Here is a 15,810-nt window from a genome sequence, read left to right as displayed (position 1 = left end):
ACAAAAATGTGAGATCTTCCATGTACCAAAGCACAAATGTGTGAGCTGAAGTGGAAGACTCCTAGCAATGTTAATAAGTGTGTGAAAGAGATTATTGAAATTATTGTAACAACCAAAACAAAGGGAAGGAGAAAAAATTATGAAATAAAATTCAGACACTTTCAATGATTTTTTTCATATGCAATCCTAAGGAAATTGTTATGATGCTGTGAAATGAGAATAGTTTTTACTTTTATTTTTTATATTATTATTATTATTGTTATCTGACTTTGGGACCACATGTGGTGATGTACAGGGGTTACTCCTGACTATGCACTCAAGAATTGTCCCTGGCAATGCTCAGAAGACCATATGCTGGGATTGAAGCCAGTTGGCCACATGCAAAGCATGTGCCCTATCCACTGTGCTATCACTCTGACCGTGAGAATAGAATTTTTATAAGTAACTTTTAAATTTAAAATTTTGAAGTAAAATTATGCTTCCCCTCCAAGTTATCTTCTCCGCAGTAAGGATAAAATAACACATCAGTATTAAGCTATTACTTTTCTTCCATGATTGAGATATAACCTCTTAATGGTAGGACTGCATCTATAACAATGAGATAAACTAAGGATGCTTAGTAAATATTTAATGACTATATTTGACAAAGTGATAAGCAATTACTTTTATATTTTGAACTTCTTGAATATTCATAAATGAAAATTGAAATATTTCTTAGAACCACTAAGGTTTGTCATTTAAATTTATTTTATTTTATTGTTATGGTTTAGGGAACATGGGCCGGAGCGATAGCACAGAGGGTAGGGCATTTGCCTTGCACACAGCCAACCCAGGTTTGATTCCTCTGTCCCTCTCGGAGAGCCCGACAAGCTAAAAAGAGAATCCCGCCCGCACGGCAGAGCCTGGCAAGCTACCTGTGGTGTATTCGATATGCCAAAAATAATAACAACAAGTCTCACAATGGAGACATTACTGGTGCCTGCTTGAGCAATCGATGAACAACTGTATGACAGTGAACAACTGGATGGTTTAGGGAACGTGGTTACAATAGTGCGAATGTTTATAGTGTTGATATAGTTAAGGCTCACCACCATCAAAGTGCTCTAGACCCTCCACTATTGTCCTTATGTTACTTCTAGTCCACCTTTTTCTTCTCTCTCATACCCTCTCCCCACTGCTTGGTAATGTTCTGTAATCCCAGGCAAAGGGTTTATTAGCATTCCATATAATTTTCTTGTTTTGAGAAACCCTGAGCTTTACATATTTGTTTAATAACTAAAGGTGATGTGACTTTATTTGAATGAAACACTTGCATCAACTAACCCTGGCTCCATATTTAGCATCGCATAAATTCTTCAGCAACACCAGAAGCTACTCCTAAACACAGTCAGTGCCTAAATACTACATGGTATGGCTCCCAACTCCACATTCTCCAAAAAGAATTCTTTATCTCGTTATCGGATAATGTAAGTTTCTGTTTATTTAATGGTTTACAAGCTAGTTTGGGGCTCACACCTAGCAGTACTCAGCGATTACTTCCTGGGGCTGGAGCGATAGCACAGCGGGTAGGGCATTTGCCTTGCACGTGGCCAACCCAGGTTTGAATCCCAGCTTCCCATATGGTCCCCTGAACACTGCCAGGAGTGATTAATGAGTGTAAAGCCAGGAATAACCTCTGAGCATCGCCAGATGTGACCCCCCCCTACAAAAAAAGATTACTTTCTATATGTTGCTGGTGGGTTGCTCTCAGTAGTGCTCAGATAATCATGTCGTTCCAGAGATCAAGCCCAGGCCTGTCATGTACAATATTTCACTTTTCAAAAATGTCACCATAAAGGTCAGGGATGTAGCTCAAGTGTCAGAGCATAGTAAATGTCCAAAGCTCTGGGTTTAATTCCCAGCACCAAAGACTCCTCTCACTCACCACCCAAAGTGACTGAAAAAAAATGGGGCACCTGCCTTGCATGTGAGTCCCTGGCTGGAATGGCATGCCTCAAACCCCACCTCGCACCCCACCGCTACACCACCACACTGGCTCCAACATTGCTTGGAGTGGGTCTGGTGACCTGAGGACCCCCTCATGCAGCCTTCACAACAATTAACAAAAAATAAAGTTTCTATTAATCAAACAGAACTTGAAGGGGGCGCCAGAGCTATAGTACAGCGGGTAGGGTGTTTGCCTTGCACGCAGCTAATCCAGGTTCAATCCCTAGCATCCCATATGGTTCCCCGAGCACTGCCAGCAGTGGTTTCTGAGTACAGAGCCCGAAGTAACCCTTGAGTATCACTGGGTGTGACCAAAAAAAAAAAAAACAGAAAAAAAAAGACATGAAGAAAATTGACAAGTCACAAAACTGAAGGACATATTTGTAACATATTTAACTAAATATCAAAAATATGTAATAAGATGACTGGTTAAAGAAACTTTGGTACATCTACACAATGGAATATGATGCAGCTGTTAGAAAAGATGAAGTCATGAAATTTGCATATAGGTGGATCAACATGCAAAGTATCATGTTAAGTAAAATGAGTCAGAAAGAGCGGGACAGACATAGAAAGATTGCACTCCTTTGTGGAATATAAAGTAACAGAATGGGAGACTAACATCCAAGAACAGCAGAGATAAGTACCAGGAAGAGTGGTACTTATCACTCCACAGTAATCACTGTGGAGTAATCACTCCACAGCTTAGAAGTCGGCCTCACATGCTGGGGAGAAAGGCAGATCGGATAGAGAAGGGACCACCAATAAAGGGTGCTAGGAGAGGCCTCTCGAGATGGGAGATGCGGGCTGAAAGTAGACCATAGACTGAACATGATGGCCACTTAATACCTCTATTGCAAACCACAACACCCAGAAGGAGAGAGAGAGCAAAAGGGAATGCCCTGTCATAGAGGTGGGGTAGTGTGGAGGGGACAGGGGGATGGTGGTGGTGGGAGGGATGCTAGGACCATTGGTGGTAGAAAATGGGCATTGGTGAATGGATGGGTACTCGACCATTGTATGACTGAAATGCAAGCATGAATATTTGTGTTTTTTTTTTAAGTAAAAATTTTATTTTATTAAATCACCATGTGGAAGATTACAATGCTTTCAGGCTTAGGTCTCAGTTATACAATGCTGAAACAACCATCCCTTCACCAGCGCCCATATACCACCACCAAAAAAAAAAAAAAACCCACCACACATACACCTCCCATCCCGGCCCCCCACCCCCCTCCTTGTAACTGATAAGTTTCATTTTACTTTCTGTTTACCTTGGTTAAATTCAATATTTCAACACAAACCTCACTATTGTTGTTAGGAGTACCCCACTAGATTCAGACCTACTGTGAAGACAAATGAGGTCTACTGCGGCCGCGCGGTTTTGAATTTTCATACTTTAACAACTAAGTCCAGGGAGATTTATTCCAGATATTGGATCATTGCAGGCTTGAAAACCCAATCTGTGGTCGTCATAATATGGCGGCCACCGCGCCCTTCATGCCCGGAAAGAGGCGAGAGAGAAATACCTTTCCCCTCCTGGGCGAGCACGGGGCCAAGGCTTAGTTCTCAGGCTGGAGACATTCTGCGAGGAGTTGCCCATGCCGAAAGAGGTTTTGCTGGGTCTGGATTCACGCTTGTGCAGCTGCGGAGAGGCAGCACACGCGTGCGGCCCTCGGGATCACATCTCGGCGGTGGGAGGGGCCGGTGCCTCCCACCTTCCCAAGAGCACCCTCATGTCCTTTTGCTGCAGTTTTTGTCGTAAATCCCATCTGTGGTCGTCTTAATATGGCGGACACCGCGCCCTTCATCCCCGGAGAGGCGAGAGAGAGAGAGAGAGAGAGAGAGAGAGAGAGAGAGAGAGAGAGAGAGAGAGAGAGAAAGAAATACCTTTCCCCTCCTGGGTGGGCACGGGGCCGAGGCTGAGTTCTCAGGCTGGAGACATTCTGCGAGGAGTTGCCCTTGCCGAAAGAGGTTTTGCTGGGTCTGGATTCACACTCGAAGCATGAATATTCGTAAGTCTGTAACTGTACCTCTTAGTGTTCACTAATAAAAAATATTTTAAATATATGTAATGAACTACAATAGCACTGCACTGTAGCACTGTTGTCCTATTGTACATCGATTTGCTCTAGCAGGCACCAGTAACGTCTCCATTGTGAGACTTGTTGTTACTGTTTTTGGCATATCAAATACACCATGGGTAGCTTGGCAGGCTCTGCACGGGGACGACCCAGATTCAATTCCTCTGTCCCTCTCGGAGAGCCCAGCAAGCTACTGAGAGTATCTCGCCTGCTCTTATTGGTAATCAAGGAAATGCAAAATAAGCTTGATGAAATGCCATTTTTTTAAAGTATTACGAAGTCTGACAAAGGGTACCATTATAACTGCTTCATCAGATAAACGTGAGCACACCCTACGATGTGTCCTTCCTCCCCTCCCACCCACAGAGCTCAGTTTCTAAAGCAGAGTGTGACTCAGGGGAGCTACACTGTCCCCACACCTCAGGGTTAGTTTTCCAGAGAGGAGGAAAGACATGGGAGAAGCCATGATGGGGTAGCAATCAGTACATATCTCAAAATTTCAGAATCTTGCCTTCAAAGAAGTCCTAATTTTATTGATCAGTTTGTGTAGTAGCCATTATGTCTCAAGGACATTGTTTCAAACAAAAGAATGTAAGCCAGCAATTGGTGAAGCTTAAGAGATGATCATGGTCAGCTAACGAGCCAGTCCAAGGCTAGAGTCGAGTTCCAGGGTACTGGGCATACTTTGAAAGGCATCATCGAATGGGGATGCAGCAATAGTACACTAGGTATGGCATTTGCCTTGCACATGCCCAACCCGGGTTTGATCCCCAGTATCCAATATGGTACCCTGAGCACCACCAGGAATAATTTCTGAGTGCAGAACCAGGAGTAACCCCTGAGCATTGTTGGGTGTGGCCAGTCAGTCAATGATTCAGTCAGTCAATAACTAAAACAATAGAAAATCCTAGAGGGGGTAGGGCTAATATCCAGTTGCTATAATTATCAGAAAGGTTTACTATCTAACAAATTTATTGCTTGTGAAGAAATACAAAGAATGCCCATACAGCTTATAAAAGGTAAAAGAAACTGCTTGTTGAATTTAACAAAAATTCAGTAGGAGCTTCTACTACCTTATGTCCTAAAAGAAAAAGAAAATTGGATTGACTACAAAAAGATGGATGACAAAGGTTCATTAAATGAAAATATTAACAAAGAAAAAGTATGGAAAGTGTAATTTTTGGAAATGGAGTTGGAAAGACAACTTAATTGTAACTTCACTAGAGAAGTTCAACAGTTGATGTGAACTGGAAAGGAAAATAATAGCAACCTTGAATATATATTAAAATCATAGAAGTCAAAGAATATAGAGAAAAGATGAAAAATATTTGCAGCCTCAAAGTAATGTGCATCTCACAATCCCACTATTTCTGATTATAAATCAGCTGGTATTACTGAGGCTTCCTTGTCAGATTTGAGTCATTTATCTCTTGCTGCTTTTTACATTTTCTCCTTGTCTTCAGCTTGAATCTAGTATTTTTACTATTAGGCCTTTGAATCTCTGCACTTATCCTATGTGGAGTCTGCACCATTTTGAGGATATATAAATTGTTCTAAAATAAATTTGGGGCATTAACAACAATTATTTCTTCATATACTCCTGATAGTGCTTGGGGAACAATGGGGCAGAACCTGAACTTCCTACATGAAAAGTATGCACTCAGCCAACTCATCACTCTCCTTCTCTCTCTCTCTCCCTTTCTCTCTTTCTCTCACTTCCTCTCTCTCTCTCCCCATTAATCATCCTTATTTTAAAAGCAATTGTATAAAAACAATATGCATTGGATGCATATTGTCTATACCATACAGAAATATATTTTTCAGGAACATACAGTGAGAGGTGTATTAGAGAAAATTTTTATACTAAAGCATTTTTATACACCTAGAACATATTTCACTTAGCCATCATTTCACTCTCTTCAAACTTAGAATAAATCTGTAGAACCCAGCTACTTACCTTTAAATAATATCAAGGCTCTATTTAATAGCTAAGTTCTATTTTTTTTTAATTATGCAGTGTTTGGTTTTTTGGGGTTTTTTTTTGCCTTTTGGGTCACACTCGGCGATGCACAGGGGTTACTCCTGGCTCTGCACTCAGGAATTGCCCTTGGCAGTATGCACTGGTTTTTGAAAATGCATTAAATGTAACTTTTTAAAAAAATAGTCTGGAGGTCTTTTATTAAACACTTATCATGAACATGGGGTCCCAGCAGCTCACGCTTTAGATCCACTGGTTCTGATACAGTATCCTTCTCTTGGTAGAGCAGGCTGGCATTTCAGTTGAACCAAAATACTTTACTCTTTGTCTTTCTTTTTGGTGAATAGCTTTTCTTTACATATTTCAGGGACATAACTCTTTTATTTTTTTTCTTTTTGTGTCACACCTGGCAATGCACAGGGGTTACTCCTGGCTCAGGAATTACTCAGGAATTACTCTGGAGGTGTTCGGAGAACTATATGGGATGCTGGGAATCGAACCTGGGTCGGCCGCGTGCAAGGCAAACACCCTACCTGCCATGCTGATAGCTGTTATCTATATAGCAATGCAAATTAGAGAAATATGAAAAATGAGTAGTAACATGTAAACCACCATGCTTGAAAGCATCTGAATTTGTGACCCTTTATTTACGATAAGAAAAATTCTCTACTTTTAAGAATTTTAATTCAAAGATCTTATTTAATATATCTATAAATCCTTTAACCTGGAAGAAACTGCCTAATCAAGAAAATTTCAGTAAGTACTCATTTGTGGAATATAAAAAAAAAATAGAATGAGACTAATATCCAAGACCAGAAAAAATAGGGGCCAGGAGGACTGGTCAATGGTTGGAAGCTAGCAACAAGTGTGTGGGGGGCAAAAAGTAGTTAGGATAAAGAAAGGACCAGTATGACAATAATAGTTACAAATGATCACTCTGGACAAGAACTGAGTGTTGAAAGTAAATAAAGGGGATATGCATGATAATCTTTCAGTATCTATTTCAAACACAGTGCCCAAAAGGAGAGAAAGAAAGAGAAAGGGAGAAAGAGAGAGAGAGAAGATAAGAGAGAAAAAATGTGATAGCACAGTGGATAGGGCACATGCTTTGATCACAGAGCCAGGAGTGAGCATGGGATGTGGCCGCAAAACAAAAACAACACAAAATTAAATAGAAACCAGACAGTTAACGAACTGAGATTATGCTTTGCATGCAGAAGGCCCAGGTTCGAATCCAGGCACTGCATGGTCCCCAAGTACTGCCAAGAGCAGGCCTCTGCACACAGCTAGAAATAACCCCCAGTACCAATAGGTATGACTCCCCCAAACCAAAATTCAGCAGAGACCATATTCATCTAACTGATGCATTTCAGCTGTTCCTTTAGACCTGTGAGAAAAAAAAATTATGCTATTCCTACTTTCCCAAGGAGTTATTGCAGGGGAGGAGGATAGAGGGAGGGTGGAGATTCCAATAATCAGGGCTTACTCCTTGGCTCTGTGCTTAAGGATCACTCTTGGTAGTACTCTGGGGACCATCTGTGGTACTGAGGATCAAACTGGGGCCAGCAACATGCAAAGCAAGTGCATTAACCCCTATATTTTCTCTCCACCCCCTTAACATGTTGACGCCTGGGTCTGCCACAGGCGGCTCACACTTGAATGTGGTTTAATCAACACAAATTGGAGGACCAGCAAATGTCAGAGAAACAATGTTATAAAGAAATCATTCATGAATTATGCAATGATAAGCATTTTTGCCTGAATTCTCAGGCATTTTTCATCTATAAACTAAAGTATACATGGTTATTCCCAACAATTCCATTCTTAAACATATGAGAGATTTGAAGTTACATCCACATCAATGCTTGCAAAAGTGTTTATATCAGTGTTATCCACAACAGCCAAAAAGTGGAAATAAGTACCCATCAACTAGTGGATAAACACATGTAGTGTATTCACTGAATAGAACGTTATAAAGAATGATACAGCACTGTAGCACTGTTGTCCCGTTGCTCATCGATTTGCTTGAGCAGGCACCAGTAATGTCTCTCATTGAGAGACTTACTGTTACTGTTTTTGGCATATCAAATACGCCACAGGGAGTTTGCCAGGCTCTGCCATGAGGGCAGGATACTCTTGGTAGCTTGCTGGGCTCTCTGATAGGGATGGAGAAATCAAACCCGGGTCGGTGGAGTACAAGGCAAACACCCTACCCTCTGTGCTATCGCTCCTTGAAACCTTGTTAAGTGAAAGAGGCCCAGTCAGAAAAAAAAAAAAGCAACATATTTAATCCCATTTATATAAAATATCCAGAACAGAGAAACCCATACATACAGAGAGTAGATAGTATACTAGTGTTTGCCAGAAACTGAGAACTGCAGAGTCCGAAAGAATATGGGGTTTCATTTACGATGATGAAATACTCAGGACATAGAAAGTGGTGATGGTTGCATACCTCTGAATACACTAAACCACTGAATTGTAGACTTTCTGGAAATCTTCATGGTACAGGAATTAGATCTCAATAAAACTTCTATAAAGTCCATGTCAATTACAACCTATTTATTATTTATTCATTCTTCATACTTCATTTTCTGCATAAAGAGGCAGGATTTGGTATAACTTTATATATAATCCCAAAGGTTATTTTAAAACCAACAATGTTGTTTCAAAATATCATTCTTATAGTTATAAAACAAAACAAACCCATTTTAATGTAAATATATTTTTAAAACTAAAACACCTAAGAAATACAATTTATACTTATGAAAAAGTAAAGCATTTTATATGCGTAAGTAGTAGCAGTATCATTCATAAGCAGCAGCTAGTGTTTATTTTCTCCATGTTTTGGTTTAACACCATAGTGGCAGTTCATTCTTTTTAGAGAAATTACATAAAATATATATAGCATAAGTTATAGAAGAATATAAACTGGAAAATTAATTCTGAGTAGCAATATTTTCTCAAACACTTTACTTATTAAACAAATTAAACTAGTGGACAATAAGATAATTTATTAAGTCCAAGATACATAATAAACTTGCATAAAAGTCCACTGGCATTTTAAAAACAGTCTATTTCTAAAATACCAGTAATTCAGGTAATTGGAATTTCCACAGGAGACAAGTTGCCATTAATTTCATTTTTATCAAGAAAGGGTCTGTCTTAAGAGCATAACAAATATGTAATTAAGAAATACAACCACATACTTTAAAAATCAAAATGGTAAAACATATGCATCAAGATATTATTTAATGGAACCAGCCCTACAGCAGCATTTAAAACAGTGACTAAAATAATAGTTAACATTTCCAAATGACTGGGATATCTTCTCTAGAAATTGGTATTATATTTTTGGTATAATTAAGTTTTGGGGAGGCGATCATCAGGAGTTACTCCTAGCTCTGCACTCCGTAATTACTCCTGGCAGTACTTGGGGAACCATATCGAATGCCAGGGATTGAATCCAGGTTGGCTGCATGCAAGGCAAATGCCCTGAGTATTACCACTCAGGCCCCAAGAATCTAAATTTGCTTTATAAATAAGAACCAATCATACTGATAATGCAAAGATAGAAGAAATAAAATACCTGGAGAGTCTAGTACTTTATTAGAAATAGATCTACAAACTCCACAAAAAAAAATTTACATGTAAGCAGATATTAAAATTTTTGATTTGGGAGAAATAAAATACAATGAATGCTTTTTCCCTTGATCTCTGTAATGTAAAAATCACTCCTATTTATTTGACCCATCTCTATTCATGCAACTGAATGATCTCTCAAAATAATTTATACATTTTTATACAGAATTCACATCTACATCAGTAAACTGCCAGTCCTTTTGTATTTTCAGTGCCTTATCAAAATATGGGTAACAAAGTTTTTCAATCTATGAGGCAGGAAGATGTTTCCTAAGTACTTCTTTGGATGCTGAGGATATAGTATCTGGGAAGACAACCTCAAATTCTACTAGAAGGTCACCACGTTGGTCAGGATTTTTGGGAAATGGCAGTCCATATCCAATAATTCTTCTCCTCATTCCAGGCTTCACAATATCATTTATTGACATAGGTATGCTTTTTCCATCCATCGTTGGCACATTAACTGAGCAGCCACACAATGCCTAAAATAGATCAGATAAAATTAATAAACTTAAAAACTTAAAAACCTAAACAAAAATATCACCAGATATAAAGGATGATGGGCTGGAGTGATAGCACAGCGGTTGGGTGTTCTCCTTTCACGCGGCCGACCCCTGTTTGATTCCTCCGCCCCTCTCGGAGAACCCGGCAAGCTACTACTGAGACTATCGAGCCCACACGGCAGAGCCTGGCATGCTACTCGTGCGTATTGGATATGCCAAAAACAGCAACGGGATGACAGTGACAGTGATAAAGGATGATGCCACTAGGATAAAATTTTATCATACAAAATAATACAATAGTTAAAAGCTTTTACTAGTAGAAAATCATTAGGAAGGGGCAGTTAGAGTATAGCAGGTAGGGCATTTGCCTTGCATTCCTCAGCTAATCTGGGTTTGATCTCTGGCACCCTATATGGTCCCCTGAGCCTTGCCTAGTTATCCTTGAATGCAGAGTCAGGAATAAGCTCTGAGCATTGCCAGATGTGGCCTCAAAACAAACACACACAAACACAAAAAAAAAATTAGGAAAATCCCTCCTGAATATGCATAATCTGGCATTTTATAAAAAAGCAAATTAGTATACTTATGTATCTGATATTTTATAAAAAAAGAAAATTAGTTATTACACTAAAATATATGTTTTGGGGAGGAAAGATACTACAGTGGGAAGGGTGCTTGCCTTATATGTAGCCAACCCAGATTCGATCCCCAGCATCCCATATGGTCCCCCAAGCTCACCAGGCATAATTACTGAGCTCAGAGCCAGGAATAGCCCCTGAACACTGCAGGGAGTGATCCAAAGCAAAATACAAAACACAAAGTATACATCTTGTTTTGATTTTTGTTTTTGTACCACACCCAGTGAATGGTGTTTTCATGGGCTATTCCCGGTGAAACTTATAGATCAACCCAAAGATGCAAGATGCGGTATGCAAAACATGCATTTCAGTCCTTTGAACTATCTCCCCAAATCCAATTAAGGGTATAACATCAGCACAGAGATTTGTGTGTAGAAGTCTTTTGTGACAGGGAGAACATACTGACTTACCCCATTAGTTTCAGACAAAAACTGAATGTTGAACTATACTTTTGGACTAAATGCAGGTAACAGAGGCAAAATGAGAAAGAGTGCTCTCAGGCACAAAGGCATACAAGATAATAGAGCACCCTTAGAAAAAATCTTATATATTTATCGATCACTGTATCACTGTCACTGTCATCCCGTTGCTCATCGATTTGCTCAAGCGGGCACCAGTAACATCTCCAAGTGAGACTTGTTGTTACTGTTTTTGGCATATCGAATACACCACGGGTAGCTTGCCAGGCTCTGCTGTGTGGATGAGATACTTTCAACAGCTTGCCGGGCTCTCCGAGAGGGACAGAGGAATTGAACCCAAGTCGGCCATGTGCAAGGCAAACACCCTATCTGCTGTGCTATCAGATTTAATGACCTTTTAAGTTAAAAAGTTTAGGGTTTATAATAGATTTACATAAAGTCACTTAAGAATTTTTAGTAAAGAATTGACATGAGCCTATATGCAGGACTACAATCCAATTTTAGAAACAGTGCCTTTAAAAATAGTGAAACATTACCCTTTAAAATATATTTTAATATTTTTTGTTACATAATTATTTCAAATAACAATTTTGAAAAAGAAATCTTCTATAGGGATTGATTTCAGCAGAGATTATAATATGGGGTTTTTTGTTTGTTTTTTGCTTATTTGTCTTTGGGGCCACACCTGGCAGTGCTCAGGACTTACTTCTGGCTCTGTGCTCAAGAATTACTTTTGACAGAGTTGGTCGGGAGGGCTATATGGGGTGCCAGGGATTGAACCCAGGTTAGGAGCAGGTAAGGTGGCACCCTCCCTGCTGTACTATTGCTCCAACTCATGAGCCCTGATCCTTTTACATCTTAAACTTATAAAAACAAAGTAGTGGTATCTTAAGCCTAAAAGGTACATAATCTGGTGAGCATTTAAAATTGACATTTAAGGGCTGAAGAAATGCTCCAAGGGCTGCAACACATGCATATTGCAGCCCTGACACTACAAGGCAGCTCTCCTTCCCCCCAATAAGGTTGGGTCTGACTCGCTCAAAAAAACTGGCATTTAAGTTGTTAGTACAGATAAACTTATAAAATATAATCTTATTCAGAGGCATACTACTAGTACTACTTTAGAGGGTTCTTACGGGAAGTTTTTAAATAATTATACTAAGCATTAAATGTTAGCTGCCACTTAAGATAAATTCCCTAAGATTATCTATATTTTTAATTTCAGAAACCTAGGTCCTACTAACTTACCTCTCGTAAACTAATTCTGGCATTATAAACTATATTTGATCCATCCCTTTTAAATGTTGGATGTTCTTTATCTTTAATGATAAAAACAATGTCTGCTGGAATACTAGTTGGTGTTTCATCTCCTTCCCTTGGGAAAGTAATTTTGGTGCCTTCTTTCCATCCCTTTTTAATCTCAATGGTGAGAATTTTGTCTTCAGTTCTGAAACTCCTTCCATCGGGATTTAGTTTTCTTCGAGAAATCTTCATCCGTTTAGTACAACCATTATATATTTCTTCAAGTGATACTCTTAGTTCATGAGTAACTGGAGGATCTTGTTTCAGACGGGAAGGTCCCACAGAATTCCTGTCTCTTGGATAGCCATTCATGTTGAATCCAAAAGCACTAAAAGGATCTCCATCTACTTCCATTTCATCAGCATCTCTACCACCAGCCATCCGTCTTCCAAAGAAGATTTCAAAGGGATTGGAACCTCCAAAAAATGCTGCGAATGTAGCATGAGGATCGCCATGAAATGTGTATCGAAAAGTACCTCCTTGTCCATCAGTACCTCCTGCTCCTCCTTTTAGCCCTGAAAGGAGAGATAAGTCTGATTAGAACAAAAGCTTGCTGTGCTCTTCAAAGTTAAGCTTTCAAAAATTTTATTACTAATAAACTTTGGCTAACTTACAAGTAACATGATAAATGCCCTTTAATTACTAAACAGCTGTAAAACTTCTGATCATTACATATTATGTTAAGTTTTTGCTTTAAAATTTTTCATTCATTTAATATCCTTGTTTAATAACTTATTATTAAATTGAATCTTGTCCTGAACCTTGTTCCGCAATAAGACCAATAAAAATCAGAACTCTCTTATCTCATAGAGAACTCATTTAACTTTCTGAAGTGCAAGAATATAAGTGTTTAGAAAATGTTAGTGAAGATCAGTAACCAATGTGAAACTGAAATGCAATACCTAAATCTTTACATGTCACTATAATCAACAAGCACAATCATCAACAATATAAATACCATGGTCATATTGTCTAGTTTTATTTAGATCATCTTTTACTGTTACAAAGGAGATGGCTCAGAGGGCTAGATCACATGCTCACATGCATCAGGTTGTGGATTTGATTCTTAGAAATACAAGGTCTGCCAAGCCCTGGCAACCACCAGCACTGCTGGGGAGGTACAAACAAAAAGAATTACAATCAAACATTTTGTGGCAAATACAACAATAAAAGCCAATAGAAAAAAATATTTTAATACATTTTTTATTTTGATTTTGAGCTATACCTGGGAACCATGTAGTGCCAGGGGATGAAACACAGGCCTCCAGCAAGTAAAGCATCCATTCTAGCTCATTAAGCAATCTCTCCAGTACACAGAAGTGTTCTAAGGATGCTAAAATTATTAGCCCTATCCTCAATAACAAAACTTTATCTAAGCAGACCATGTGACAGCATTAATTTCAATAGTTTATAAAAAGAAGACTGAAATAAAAATCTACAGCCCGTCTAGAAATGCAAGAACTTTGGACTGGTTATTTCTGTCTTTCTGTCTATTCAGACACCAAGATAGTGTTGACCTGTTGACCCTTTGCTCTAAGACTCAACTAAGAAATATGTAGCTCACACTAGATTACATAGTTGAAATAGCATTTTTCACCACATACCAAATAAAGGTGCCACTAAAACCTATAGTAATTTTTTTTAAGGGATCAGCACTGACAACATTTTTTATCATGACAATATCAGGAAAGTTTCAGAATAAGCCTTTTAGGCAATTCCTGACTAGTGAAACAAGCAGAAATGGTATCTAAAAATTATTAAACTACTAAAATCCAAGAGGTGTAAGAGATTCCAGTATGCTCAATCAGTGAGAAATTTAAAGGCATAATTAAAAAAAATCAATTTTACTCATTTTCACATCATTTATGGCCAGAGTGCTGAAAATCATATATGCTCATGTTTATCTAATAAAGTGATAGGATTCTTCGAGTCTTCTAAACAGAAACTTTAAAGGGTATCTTCAGTATACCTTTTGTAGGCTATAAAAAAAGACATATGCAAAAGCAATATAAATTAGAATCTCACATATGTATATGTGAGATCATAATAATAAATTTTACTGGAATCAGTGCAATACTTTGGAATACTTTCTTAGAGACTTAGTTTTGCACATCTTATTCTATTTGGCGTCTTCCATTAAAAAGTATATATGTCCTCTATTTCATTCACCAATCCCAGCTGATGTTTTAATGTTTACCTTCCAGAATAAAAATCTGGAGAGATCAGGAGAAATATAATTTTAAGACTGTCAAAATATGTATTGAATTATAATCCATTTAGCAATTAGGAGTTTAGCATTTAGAATAACAAGCATAAGCAGCACAAGAACATTTAACATGCAGTTCAAATTTTAGAGACACAATAGTAACTCCAATTGTTAACAAAAAACAAAGCTAGAGATATATTCTCCAAAATAATAGAACATGTAGGTAACTTAAGGCCATGACTAATGTGACCAACCCAATTTTCAATTATTTTATCTTTCATCCCAGAAACAGAGTAACTTAGCAGAGCATTAATAAATTGAGTAAGTTGGTTTGCTTAATCTAACCTGCTATAAGACAAAAATCTAAATGTCTTGGATTCCTAATGGATTCATGCAAAGAAAAAATAACATTTTAAGTAATTATATCACAGGTCTAGCTTTGGCCTCAAATTCTTTCTTTTCTCTGCTAAAATGACAGTATCTCAATCAGTAGAAATTTGTTTTCTGAAATATTCATGCACAGAATCCATACTTGCATCTGAAATAATATGTTAAAGTTGATCAAAAGCTTCCATTGAAGGTTGGAGATTTCTCTGACACTAGTCAACTACATAGCTCAGATAAAGAAAAAGGTTACTATAAAGTCTAAGGAAAAAAAGACCATCAAAATTCACACCATTGCAACATTATTATGCAAGTCTCCCTTGCACTGCCTAGCATTTGCATGAGGTACATCATAAAATATGCAGGCATGTATTGTGTAAAATATGTAGCCAACCATTGTGAAATTCCAAAAACAAGCATTTGGGATACTATGCATGACTATGATTGGTTGACTAAAATTGGAAAAGAATTAGGATTTCAAAAACAAAATTGAAGGGCTAGATTTGTAACAAGAGAAATACATCAACAGACTGGAGCCTAGGTTTTGTATGCAGGATACCTCGGTTTGATCCCCAGAACTACACAGTCCCCCAAACACTGTTGGGAACAATCCCTGAGCAATAAGCTTGAAGTAGTCCTCAAGAACCATGGCCGGTTCAAAAACAAAC

General features: G+C 38.3%; 1 protein-coding gene across 5 annotated transcripts in view; it reads right to left on the bottom strand.

Moving 5' to 3' along the window:
• Positions 1-8,589: 8,589 nt before the first annotated feature.
• The window catches only part of DNAJB4 (DnaJ heat shock protein family (Hsp40) member B4), a 39,735-nt gene continuing 32,514 nt past the window's right edge, over positions 8,590-15,810 (bottom strand). For all 5 annotated transcript variants that reach the window (XM_055139297.1, XM_055139299.1, XM_055139300.1 and 2 more), the window contains 2 exons: positions 12,499-13,067; positions 8,590-10,172 (listed from right to left, as the gene is read on the bottom strand). In XM_055139297.1, the coding sequence (XP_054995272.1) occupies positions 9,939-10,172; positions 12,499-13,067 (803 nt within the window). In that variant the 3' untranslated portion in view covers positions 8,590-9,938. The remainder of the gene's footprint in view (positions 10,173-12,498; positions 13,068-15,810) is intronic.

The sequence above is a fragment of the Sorex araneus genome, chromosome 5 (genome assembly GCF_027595985.1).
Source record: "Sorex araneus isolate mSorAra2 chromosome 5, mSorAra2.pri, whole genome shotgun sequence".
NCBI classification, from domain to species: domain Eukaryota; kingdom Metazoa; phylum Chordata; class Mammalia; order Eulipotyphla; family Soricidae; genus Sorex; species Sorex araneus.
Note: the sequence above shows the minus strand (reverse complement) of the source record. Positions and strands in the feature narration are given on the sequence as shown.